The following is a 13,930-nucleotide window of genomic DNA, read 5'->3' on the forward strand; positions in this document are numbered from 1 at the left end:
TCCTAGAGGGTAAATGCATTTAAATCCAGAGTTTTGAGCAAAGGACATTTTTTGATTTTTTTTTTTTTGGTGTAAACTTCATTAACCTTTAAATCTGAAATCAATTACAAATCTCTTTTGGGGAATTGATTTAAAAAAAAAGAAAAAAAAAACTAAACAAAACCTGTACTATAATAGGCCATATGTATTCTCTGCTCTGCCTCAGATTCACATGAACAAGCCTGGAGTTCTATGTAAAATATCCTCCTTGAAATAGAGGTTTAAACAATATTAAGAAACAGTCATGTGACAAAAAAGCCAGCATGAAATGCACAGGAGTGCTCCTTGGTGGAAACAAATTTAAATAACATTGCACTATAAAATCAGTTATTTTATTTTCACCAGTTCATCGGGATACATGCAGGCTTTGGAAGATATTGTATCTGTAATGCTATGCCAATCTTATGACTAGACTTTTTTTTTTTAATTGCTTGACCCCCATCTTAACCCTAAATTAAAAAAAAAAGGTCCAGATAATATTAATAGTTATGTTAGTATTATTCTTCTGATCCCCTTCTTAACTTAGTACCACAAACTTAAAAAATGAGTCTGGGTATCTAAAACAACCTGTAAAAAGCCTTAATCCTTAGGTGTAAGCAAATAATGATTGTATCTAGAAGGCCTGTCTAAGTGCATGCTCTCTCGGCTTTTTTAATACATAGACAAAACAGCATTTAGCAGGTTTTGTTATGACATTAACATTCATCAAATAAAACATGTATTGTTGTATGTTTTTCTTATTGCTGTTGTTCATTGGATTAACAATATATTGGTTAACTAATTATGTGCTCATTTGATGGTTTCTCAAGTTGCATTAATGGATAGCCACCACATCTGTAAGCACAGAGCTACCAAATAAGTGAAGGTAATAATACTTTTGTCACCAGTGACAACTATTTAATTAATTATTTTACCCCACTGATGTCAGTGTTTCCCCCTGTGGTGGGAAAAAAAAACCTACCCTCTGGACAAGTCGCCAAAAGGTCAAATTTTATACTTGTATTTAGGTTGATCTCTCAACCTATAGTGGCGCAGTCAAACCATAAACACAAACAGGCATTTGGTAAATTACAGGTTGAAAGGTTTGGTAATAAGATGCAGCTGACATTCAAGATTTTTTTTCAGTGACACATAAATATTTAATATCAACCTGACACAGGTTTTAATGACTGTAAAAGCCACTAATACCAGCCTACAAACATCAGAAAATAACACAAACTACAGTGAATAGGTTCAAATGGAACTTGGCACATAGAGTAACAACTAAACTGTTCCACAATAACACATAAATTCATTTTACCCTCACCCCCCCCCCACCCCCTTACAACACACAATGCATATATATATATACACACACACACACACACACACACACACACACACACACACACACACACACACACACACCTTAACTAAAGTTCAGATATAGCCGTTTACATAACACATACATCAATGGTTCTTTGTTGAAATATTACCTTCTGCCACAACATACTCTAGAAAGATTGATTTTTTTTTACAATAAAATCTTCAAGTTCCTAAACCAATTATCAGAAAAAAGCAAAAACAAAACAGAAATATCTACAGAAAAATGATGTGCAAGAATATACATTTTTGTTCTAAGGCAATAGTTGTTGTTCCACAGGACTAGTGGTGTCAATGCGATGACGTTAACCGTCTTTGTTCTTCAGTTGCAGCCACACATCGTTCAACATTCATACATGTTTCTGCAGGTTGTTGGCTCATTAACTCAAAAAAGTTATTTATACTTGGAATAGCACCATAGGAAATCCCTTCAACAGCAACTGTCTTGCTTTCAAAGACTTGGTTTCATACTCCCAAAACGTTCTATTCACTATTCACTAGGAAATAGAACAAAAAACATCCAAGGGGTGGCTTGCCCATTTACCTTTAATGTTTCATATCGATGTAGACAATTCCTTATCTGTAACTATGGGATATTTCACTTATAACTGCAACATGCATAGCTATGTTGACTAAGTTTTGGTGATGTTCCCCATTGCCCAATTCCACTGATTAAAAGATCTGATTCCTTTCTAGCTTAATAGGGTCCTTACTTTAACAACTTAGAGGTGTTGGCCAGACCCAATGCATTTCTTTACATTTTAAGTGCAAAACAAGAGCTCAATACTATGGTAGCACACTTTGATATAAAGCCAACGCTTACAAAATGCATGGCTTCACAGTTGCTTTTTTTTTTTTTTTTTTTTTTTTTTAGGTGGACATTTGCACAAAGCCCTAAGAATGACACAGACAGAATCACGCGCACATACACGTACACACATTCATGCATGCACACGCACACTAACCAGTAAAGAAAAAAAAAACCACCAGTTTTGAGATGTAAAAGTCAGTTACAGTAAACAAGTCTGAATATACCAAAGGCTTCAATTCTATCCTCATTATTACATTGTTATATTTCTTTAGCCTGGTTCTATACTTTTTTTCTTGATTCAAAGCACAAACGCATAATTTTGACTTAAAGCAGCTGACCAAACAATGCAGATGCCAAAAATAGAATCAACTTTAGGGTGAATCTCTGAATAAAAAAAATGTTGAGGTACAACACTGTTTTCACCAGTAGAGAGTGCTAACATGTTTTACTTTATTTTGGCTGAAGTACCACCTGTTTGACACAAGGTGGCATTGCAGTTCTACTTGATGAAGCAACCCTCTAAACATTGAGGATTGGCAGGTCAGATATTTAATTAGACACAGTACATTTTTACAAGACAGAAATGCTGCAGTTTTTGACTACGTGTTGCTTTGTCAGACCAGCTGAGCTTTATTTCAAAGCAATTTCAGCTATGGAGTATGCGTTTTTAAAATGAATAGACTATTAACTATAGCTAGGCATACTGTAAGCATTAAGGGGGATACAGCTAAAAACAAGAACAAAAGCTTATATGTGACTGTACTGAACAAGCTTACTGAGTTGGTTAGTGAGGAAATAAGAAATATTACAAATACAGTAAACAAAATAAAGTCCTCAGCGGTTTATTTTAAAATACTTGTAACTGTAATGTTTCAGTCACCATAAATATATGTACGGTTTTACATCAAGCAGAACCACTTCAACACTTTCATTTATTAGTCAATGCTGCTCAGTAATCTCTGAAAAAGTATAAATTTACCAGTGGCCTCAAGTATCTTTTTCACAACGCCTGTCCAATTACCATGGTCCACATGGGCGCCTTCCTCCCATTTTAAATTTGCAGGCATCCACAGTAAACTCCAGCCACTGATAACAGTCTGTATAGTCTATCACGTGGCTGGATGCTGCTTTCACAAGATCCTCAATTGGCCTCCAACACAGAACATATCTTATTTAGTATCTACTCCACTTGGATACAAAACTTTCATTCTGCACTGAAGAGTTTAATTTACCTTTTCTGACTTTTTTTTCCAATGATAGAAAAAAATGTCGGTTTCCTTTTATATAAAAAAAAAAAAAAAAAAAAAAAAAAAAAAAAAAAAAAAAAAAAGTTGCTGTGTGATGATATTCCCCGATTTATTTTTTGGTACGGAGAGCCTCTTGAAACTTTGTGCTTGTGTATCGTATATGGAATCCTTTCTTGCTGATTGTGTCGTCAGAGTGGAAGTGAAGCAGGACAGCATCTCCTGCTGTGTAGATTTCTTCAGGTGGCTGGAAGAGGAAAGAAGTTTTACATAACATGTACGCTGAAAGTACATTCCAGAGTAGATATTCCACATTCTGTATTTTAAATTGTCATTAGTGTGAAAAATAAACTTGCTAACCCAGATATAAACAACAGAAAACATTTAATTTTGTGGCCTGCAGTTTTGTTTTAAGTTGTTTTCATATGTCAGAAAAATAGTAGAAAACTTTTCTAAACAGCATGAACCTGGAATTAAAAGTCCAACAAGCAGAACAAATTAGATACAAAACTATAAAACCATGTCATACTGTATACCTGATACTACATATATCTCTCTATTTTTTATTTATTTATTATCTCTGGAACTTATTATTGTTGTTTACCTTCAGAATGTTTTTTTGTGCTACATGTTTGTTGTACGAAAGGTTTTGGTTCAGAGATGTGTAATTACCTCCTTCTCTCATTTAAACTAGGGGACCAAATATGTATATGGATATATATATATATATATATATATAATATATATATATATATATATATATATATAGATTATAATTAAATTGTTTGCAGGTGCCTCATGTAGGGCAGCTGGGAATGAGAAGTGCTTGTCTAGCAGTAAACTAACAAGCTAAATATGTTTATGATGCCTGTTAGAAGCTTTATGGCATTTTGGGTGGAATTTACAGTTTTACTCAAACCTGTTTGCCAGTTTCACACGACATTATTGTATGGACTGGAACTCTATAGTACTGTATTATTAGGACTCAATGTACAAATAAACTGTGTCAAGAATCCCCCGCAGTGCCGTTACCCCAGATCCACAGAACCGTCCGAGCCTCTGCGATGTGCTGTCATAACCATCGAACAGTTCCACGTAGTCATAGCCACAGTCTGCTTCCTCTTCCACCTCAAATGTCTGGAAGGTCAGTTCTATGCCATATCCCTTCTCTGCAGTTATCATCCACTCACAATCCACCTGCCCTGGGTAGTTATTGTCTCCAAACTGTGCATGTGAGTACAGGTCTTTTAGTCTGGTCTCAGCTTTCAGCCTGCCTCCACATTCTGCAAGAATCCAAAAATGAGTGCACTGTTGAAGCCATTTCGGTAAACCAATGCACAACTACCATTAAACAGACTTATTATGTTCCCCCAAGCATTGCAAAACAGAAGAATGAAACCTTTCAATGACACCCATTAAGAAGGTTGCATCTGTGTGTGTGCGGTCTGTGATAGTGAGTGTAGAATGTAATTTTATATTGTAATTTTAATGCCCTTTTACTATTTTTGGATAAATACATGTCTCTTAGTAAACTCGCCATGTGATGACACTGACCATATTTACTGCACTGTTAAAACCTCACAACTTGAAAGTGAAACCTCTAGGCAGTTTTTTTTTTTTTTAGCCAAGTCTGTTTCTATTTAAAGAATATGTGTCTGTAATTAAGATCCCTCTCAAAAATAGCTGCCAAGAGAAACACTCAGCTTCCTGATGAAGATTATTATAGAAACCCCAATCAAAACCTCATTAGAGAAAACAAACAGCTGGGAAGCAGAGGGTCAAACCTTCTCAGTATTATGTTCTGTAAGGAACAGAAAGAACCAAAAAAGAGAAAATCAAAAAAGATTATTCAAGTATACCTACAATTTCTTACACTTTATGTTAATCCCTCTATTCATGCAAAATGTAATCTCAGCAAACATTTATTGTGCATCTCAGTAATTATGTACCAAATCTAACCATTCCCTTTACTTTTTTGCAATATAGTTACACATACCCTGACACCTCCATCTTTGCAGGGCCAAATGAAAAAATAAAATAGCTGTTATATAAATATCTTTGAATATAATTAATGGGATTGCCATTGGGCATATGTTACAGGAAATGATGCAAATCTAAATATTGAGTAATACAAAATATTTAGAAATAAATATTAATAAATAATAAAAAGTAATAGAGATTGAAGTTTTCATCTCAAGTACCAGTGTTTCCAACAGACACCACAAGGTGTACCAGTAACTATGTGCTATCTTAAACTGCTGTTGGAAAACCTACCCCAGTACAACCAAGTTTGTTGTGTCTGTACTCACTTGTTTGTTGTGTCTGTACTCACTTGTTTGTTGTGTCTGTACTCACTTGTTTGTTGCCTCATTCTGCTGACTGGTTAATCTATGCAGCTGATAACTGCAATGAACTCAGCATGTTTATATTTTAAATATTTTGCAAGTGTTGCGTAAATAATTGGTGACTGCACCTTTAACTGTGTACAGTTTTAATATGGGAAATGTCATGCTGCAGCTCCCATGCTCAGTGTTAGTGAAGTCCTGATCTGACATCATGTAACACAGACATATGATTACATGTTACCATTTATTTTTTAGTAAAAACCAAGTTTAAATTGCAGTGAGTACATTCTGCTACATTTATGATATGAAACACACCACAGCAAGCACATGTCTTATATTTGAAATATTTTCATTCTCAGAGCTAATTTTAATGAATGGCTTTTTTTTTTTTTTTTTTCAATCAAGTAAGCTGCAGTACATTTCATTTTGAATTCCCTTCTTTTTTTCTAGGCAGTACACTTCCTTATTACAGTCCCAATTCTTTCACATTTCTTAAAATGGTCAGTTTGAAAAAATAAACTTTGTTTTTCCCTGCAACAGCTCACCCTGCTTTAGTACAAAACTCACGTTACGTACTGTTTTACATAATGGTAACGGTACTCTTAAATTAATGTGTGTGCTTATTTGGCTGGAAAGATGATCAGCTTATCATGTAACTGGGAATCTCTATATCTGGGATGCAAGATGTAAAAAAAATCTGTTTGTGTTGACTCAAAACTTTATTTAGACATTTGCATGCCTAAATTTGACTGGCGAAAGACAACATTGGTTATTGGAGTTCACAAAGATAACCTTTTCACTTCCTTTTTTGTTTAATTGTTTAGGTTTTTGCTGCATTACAGCCCTTAATTAATGTTTCTTTATTTTAAGTTTCCAAGGCATTTTGTTAATGGCACTTGTGCAAACCTTAAGTGCATTTTTATTTTAGTTTTTTGCTCGTTCTAGGTTTCTTAAATGCAACTGTATATGTTACCTACATTTGTACACAACAGTACTCACACACGTTTGGTCACCATCACAACTATTGCAAGAAACTGGGGTTTGCATATTCTGCTGGTGTTAATACCTCCCTGCACTTACAAGCATTTCTATTCATTCAAATTGTTACTGTCTCGTACTTTATTAAAACATGTTTTTTTTTTTTTTTTTTTTTTTTTACAGACAAACGTCATGTCACATTCATAAATATTGACACATGCTTTTGGGAACGGCAGCATTTTTGTGCCTAACTGTGAAAAGACACTTGTCAGCGCCTGCAGCTCACTGAACCGCTTAGTGGAGGTGATAGACACGAAGGAAGGCTGTCTTCATAGACAGATACTTCAACTCTATGGAGTGTATGGGCTCAAATGGGGCCTTCGTGAGAGCCTCAAGTAGAATATCAAGGCTCCCTTTGGGGAGAACAGTCCTCGGAAGAGGACGTAATCGCTGAGCACCTTTAAGGAATCGCGTAGCCAAAAAATGCGTACCTGGAGACACCGAATCCAGGGGAGAATGGCATGCAGAAATAGCCGTTAAATACACCTTCAGAGTGGCAGGTGACCTACCAGCCTCAAGCAATTCTTGTAGAAACTGTAAGATAACTGGTAAGGGGCAAGAGACTGGGTCATGACTCCTGGCCAGACAGCAAGTCTGGAAATACTTCCATTTATAAGCGTACAACGACCTAGTGGAATCTGCCCTAGCATTCTGCTGTGTATCCACAGCTGCACCTGATAACCTTAGAGCTAACCAGCGGTCCCTTTTAGGGGCCAGACCAATAGCTGGAATCTGCCCGGTTCTGGGTGCCAAAGAGTGCCTCTTGACTGGCTGAGGAGATCCACGCAAAGCGGGATCTTGCAGGGGTGGCCTTGTAAGAGCTGGCGCAGGATCGAGAACCATATTCTTCTAGGCCACTTGGGGGCCAATAGAGGAACCAATGCCTTGTCTAACGGGACCTTTTCGAACAGCGGTATAGGTGGGAAAGCATACAAAAATGCTTTGGGCCATTCGTGTGCTCAGTGCTTCGACGGCGATTGGATCGAGTGTGTTGTCTCCCTGAGACTAAGTGATCGACCTGCATCTTCCCGAACTGTTACCAAATGCGCTTCACTACCTGAGGGAGGAGTCACCACTTCGATTGATGCGGGCCCTCCCTGGAGAGGAGGTCCGCTGCCCAGATGACCACTCCGGGAATGTGTGTCGCCCAGAGGGCCAGCAACTTCCTCCAAGGTGGCAAGTTGGATGCCCAGGCACTGAGCACATAGGGTGTGCCTGTCCTCCTGAGAGATGTTGGCCCTGCAGGACATACAGATGTGGAATCCGGTCTTGCTTGAAGTCATATTGGCGTGTTCTGCACTGACTGAACACAGTGTGCACGAACACTGTTTGCACTGGGTACTCAGTGAGCTATAATATACAGTGCCTATAGAAAGTCTACACCCCCTTTCAAATTTTTCACAATTTGTTGCCTTATAGTCTGGAATTAAAATGCATTAAAATATATATTTTTTCATTTATCTACACATCCTACCCCACAACTTCCAAGTGAAAAAAAATATTCTAGAAAGTTGTAGAAAATTAATTAAAAATAAAAACTGAAATAGTTTGGTTGGATAAGTGTCCACCCCCCCTTGTAATAGCAATCCTAAATTAGCTCAGGTGTAACCAATCACCTTCAAAATCACACACAAAGTTAACTGGCCTCCACCTGTGTTAAATTGTAGTAATTCACATGATTTCAGATAAATTCAGCAGTTCCTGTAGGTTCCCCCTGCTGGGTAGCGCATTTCAAAGCAAAGACTCAACCATGAGCACCAAAGAGCTTTCAAAAGAACTCTGGGACAAAGTTGTTGAAAGGCACGGATCAGGGAATGGGTATAAAAAAATATCAAAGGCCTTGAATATCCCTTGGAGCACGGTCAAGACAATTTTTAAGAAGTGGAAGGTGTATGGCACAACCAAGACCCTGCCTAAATTACGTCATGCCTCCAAACTGGATGACCGAGCAAGAAGGAGACAGATTAGAGAGGCTACCAAGAGGCCAATGGCAACTTTACAAGAGCTACAGGCTTTTATGGCCAAGACTGGTCAAAGTATGAATGTGACAACAATATCCCAAGCACTCCACAAATCTGTCTTGTATGGTAGGGTGGAAAGAAGGAAGCCATTATTGAAGAAAGCCCACCTTGAATCCTGTTTGAAGTATGCAAATAAAAACAATCAGGAGATTCTGTAGCCATGTGGTGAAAAGTTTTGTGGTCTGACAAATCTAAAATTGAACTTTTTGGCCTAAATGCAAAGTGTTATGTTTGGCGCAAACCAAACACTGCGCATGTTATGGGGATGTTTCTCATCGGCAGGGACTGAGGCACTTGTCTGGATAGAAGGGAAAATTAATGGAGCAAAGTACAGAGAAGTCCTTGAGTAAAATCCGCTGCCCTCTGCAAGAAAGCTGAAACTGGTATGGAAGTTCAACTTTCAGCATGACAACAACCCAAAGCACACAGGCAAAGCTACACTGGAGTGGCTAAGGAACCAAAAGGTAAATGTCCCTGAGTGGCCCAGTCACAGCCCCGACCTAAATCCAATCAAATATTTGTGGCATGACTTGAAGATTGCTGTCCATCAACACTCCCCAAGGAACCTGACACAGCCTGAACAGTTTTGTAAAGAAGAATGGACAAATATTGCCAAATTTAGGTGTGCAAAGTTGGTAGAGACCTATCCCAAAAGACTCACAGTTGTAATTGCTGCCGAAGGTGCTTCCACCAAGTATTAACTCAGGGGGTGGAAACTTATCCAATTATGATCGTTCAGTTTTGTATTTTTAATACAGAATTTTTTTCTCAATAAAATACTTTTTTCTCCTTAACAGTGTGGAGTATGTATGTAGATAAGTGTAAAATCCTCATTTAAATGCATGAAACTCTGATTGCACCGCGTGCACTGTGCATGCTCAGCACCGTGAGCATCGAGTACCGCGAGCATTATGTGCACTGCGTACCGTGCAGGACCATGCACTAGCGCTGTATCACTGTGCGCACCTAGTACTGTGAGCACTACGTGCATCGTGTGGCACCGTGCGTCCCTGCACTAGCGCTGTAGCACCGTGTGCTACCACGAGGCACTGTCCGCCAGTGCACTTGCGCTGTAGTGGTGGGTACTGAGCACCATGTGCATCGTGTGCAACGTATGCACTGTGCGTACTGAGTACCGTATATACAGAGTACTGCGGGCACTATGTGCACTGTGTACTGAGAGGCGCTGTGTCCATGCACTGGCACTGTAGCACTGGGCACTGTGTGTCTCATGCAATGAGCACAGTGCTCACCTAGATACTGAAGTACCAAGGGCTATGCGTGCACCACGGTGCCGAAGCACTGGGGGTGGCTGCCATGCAAGATTTAGTTAGGGTGAAAATCTGTTTAGATAGGACGAGAAAAAGGTTACTACTAAATAATGACCTGCTTATCAGCAAAATTTAGCTAAGATCTAAAATTGTAAAACTTAACTTATATTAATAAACACTGAGCAGACTATTTACGAAGATTTTCTGGGACAAAAATATTTTGCACTATAAATTATATTAAAAAAAAATATTTAAAAAAAATATATTCCCTGGGACTACTAGCATATATATATATATATATATATATATATATATATATATATATATATATATATATATAGAAAAAGTGATGCAGTAAAGGGTTAAGGGTTAAGGACTGTCGTATGTGTCCTGTTAGTGTTTGAGTCTAGCAGCAGCAGTACAATTAATGGAAAAAATGCACATTTTATGCTATTTAATGCTAAACTGAAAACCTGAAAACTGTTAATATACTAAAAGGAAAGCACTTGTGAAGCTTCAATCAAGAATTTCAATGAGTTCCTGAAATGCAGTATGATGTATTTGTACACCACATTGAGCCTATTTTAACACAGGGGAATCGAACAATGCATTGTCTTTTCCAGAACTCATTTAGGTCTGTAAAGAACACGACCTGGGATGTCTGTATCCTGATGTATTCAATCTACTGTTGCTTCTGGCCACGCTGCCTGTTACAGTTGCAACTGCAGAAAGATGTTTCAGTGTTAAAAAGCTCCACAGTGTATGGACTTTCATTGAAATGGCGAGCGTAATGCTATTTATATAACCATATCAACACACCTACATAAACCAGCACACACACACACACACACAAACACCATATATATATATATATATATATATATATATATATATATATATATATATATATATATATATTAGTTAACCCTTCTGGGGTTAATAATGTGCGAATGCACATTTGTGTGTTTGTTTGTTAATTGTTTGATTATTAATTATCCCCTCCACCTGGTGATTATTGTTAATTAGAGCCAGGTGCATGGCATTTAGAGAAAGGAAACAGTTTGCTCAGGGCTGCTGCTGTCTGGAGGGCCTGGCTGATGGTGTTTTCAATCGTTGGAAGAAAAAAAAAAAAGAAAGGGGTACCTTTTTGTTAACAGTTAAACAGCTTAGCTGTCCTGTTTATGTTTAGTTCTTGCTCAAAACAGAGCTAGGTGTTTTGTTATTTTGTGTTTGTTTGTTTTGGTGTAAATATTAAGAATAGCGTGTAAGTGCTGAAACTTCCATTTCCGTGTCCTGGGTCCTGCTTTCAAAGGGGCAACGAACCTGCGTGAGTTGCAATCTTATCACACATATATATATATATATATATATATATATATATATATATATATATATATATATATATATATATATATATATATATATATATACACACACTCACACACAAACACACACAGTGGTTTGCAGATGTATTCACCCCCCTGCAAAGTTTTCACATTTTGTGGCACCTGAGCGTACTCCACGACGCTTTCAAATTTGACTTTACATGTAGAATCTACACAAACTACTCCACATAAAGTGAAAAGTTAAAAAAAAAAAAAAGGCATATAGAATACGTAAGATATTCAGAGAAAAACAGATTAATCTCAGTTGCACAAGTATTCAACCCCATTGCTACTGCAGCCCTAAATCAGCTCAGGTGCAAATTATTTGTTTGAAAGGTCACAAAATTAGTGAAATGGTTCCAGCCTGTGTGTACCCAATGTGGTTTAACTTGTAGATCATTTCCCTCAGGTATACAAAGACTTTCAAGCTGCAGCTCACATAATGATCCAACAAAGCAATCATGAAGACCAAGGAGCTTTCGAAACAAGTCAGGGATAAAGTGGTAGAGAGGCACAGAGCAGGAGAAGGGTACAATTTTCCCTTTCCAGTCTGATATCATCAAAAAGATGTAAAGCACAGGTCTCTAGTAGTTATTTCAATGGAAAAAGCTGAGAAACCTTTCAATGGCCAAGTGAGACCAATAGGAGCAGAATGAAACTGGAAAAAAGAACGTATCTCATAGCCCCATCCACTACAGAATTAACAAAGGAGGTAGCTGCTTCTGCATCCAGCACTCAAAGAATATCACAGACACTTGCAGAGCTTTTTGAGATGTTAAAGTAATAAAATAATGACTTGGATCTCATTATTGAGGAGTTTGGTGATAAAATAAGTGATCAGGAGAGGATTTATCAGTATGCACGTCTATAAAGAGGTATGTGAAAAATACAGCGAACAAGGGGTGGAGCTTGGCTGGAGATGCAGTACTGAGTGTCCTTTTGCGATTCAATGCCTTTTAAACCTGTTTTACTGCTGGCAAGCAGGAAACTGTTCTGGGATGTCACTCTGAAGCCAACAATAACCTTGAAAGATCTGCAAAGCTCTGTGTCTCAGATGGGCATCAGTGTTCACACATCAACAATAAGCTGGTCCCTACACTAAGCTGACCCATATGGACGGGTAGCAAGAAAGAAGCCATTACCCCAAAAGATTCATCTTAAAGCACGTATTAGGTTTGCAAAAAAGCACGTAGATGATACTGCAGAAATGTGGAAAAAGGTTTTGTGGTCAGACAAGACAAAAATTGAATTTTCTAGTTTAAATTCCAAGCGTTAAGTCTGGTGCCAGCCCAACACTGTATATCATCCAGTTAACACCATCCCAATTGTCAAGCATGGTGGTGGCAGCATCATATTATGGGGATGCTTCTCTTTAGCAGGGACTAGGAAGCTTGTCAGGACAGAGGGAAGAATGGATGATGCAAAGTACAGAGAAACGTGTTTGAGTCAGCTAAGACATTCTTGAGTGGCCCAGTCAAAGTCCTGACTTGAATCCAATCGAAAACAAATGGTGAGACTTGATGATTGCAGTCCATCGACTATCCCCAACAAACTTGTCAGAACTGGAGCAATTTTCCCGTGAAGAATGGGCAAAAATTCACCACCCTACTGTGCAAAGCCAGTAGAGACCTATCCAAAAAGACTCATAGCAGTAATTGCTGCAAAAGTTGCTTCTACCAAGTACTAACTTAAGCGGCTAAATACTCAGGCAACCAGTACATTTCATTTTGTACATTTTCTTTACAAATTTTGCTGACATTTAACATCTGCCTCAGATAACAGTGTTTAGTTTAACCACTACAGGTTTGAATAAAAAAAAAAGTTTGTTTGAAAAACTGTGCATAGATTATTTGTAATTCAACAAAATGTGACATTATTGGTAAGGGGGGGGGGGGGGGGGGGTGAATACTTCTGCAAACCACTCTGTGTGTGTGTGTGTGTGTGTGTGTGTGTGTGTATATATATATATATATATATATATATATATATATATATATATATATATATATATATATATATATATATATATGTTCCTACATGGGGAGGTCCATAGCCGCAGTGGACCAATAAACATTTTTAGTTCGTGTGCATGGTGTGTGCGTTGAGGAATCATGTCATCAGTGCCGGTGTGTATCAGTTGCAAGCCACACATACCACAGGTTGAAAACCACTTGTCTAGGGTATTCTTAAAATTCAGATATTTTCTAAAACTCTTTAATTATGCAACCAACATATTTCACATATTTATTCTGTAAGGGTAAAGTGTTGTTTTTCACTAATATCCACTATGCTTTAGATTCTGTATTGTGTGAGATACATTTTATAAAAACTAACAAATTACCATCATTAAAATAGAAAAAAATCCAGAGCAGAAAACACTCAAGAAGACATGTCAGCATTAATACCACTAGGTG

The 13,930-nt window shown here is 37.7% G+C and overlaps 1 protein-coding gene across 2 annotated transcripts in view; it reads right to left on the minus strand.

The window, feature by feature from the left end:
* Positions 1-3,517: 3,517 nt before the first annotated feature.
* LOC121322823 (dorsal-ventral patterning tolloid-like protein 1) overlaps positions 3,518-13,930 on the minus strand; it is a 98,553-nt gene continuing 88,140 nt past the window's right edge. For both annotated transcript variants that reach the window (XM_041263179.1, XM_041263172.1), the window contains 2 exons: positions 4,489-4,739; positions 3,518-3,703 (listed from right to left, as the gene is read on the minus strand). In XM_041263179.1, coding sequence (XP_041119113.1) covers positions 3,569-3,703; positions 4,489-4,739 — 386 coding nt within the window. In that variant the 3' untranslated portion in view covers positions 3,518-3,568. The remainder of the gene's footprint in view (positions 3,704-4,488; positions 4,740-13,930) is intronic.

Source organism: Polyodon spathula, chromosome 1, assembly GCF_017654505.1.
Source record: "Polyodon spathula isolate WHYD16114869_AA chromosome 1, ASM1765450v1, whole genome shotgun sequence".
Taxonomy (NCBI): domain Eukaryota; kingdom Metazoa; phylum Chordata; class Actinopteri; order Acipenseriformes; family Polyodontidae; genus Polyodon; species Polyodon spathula.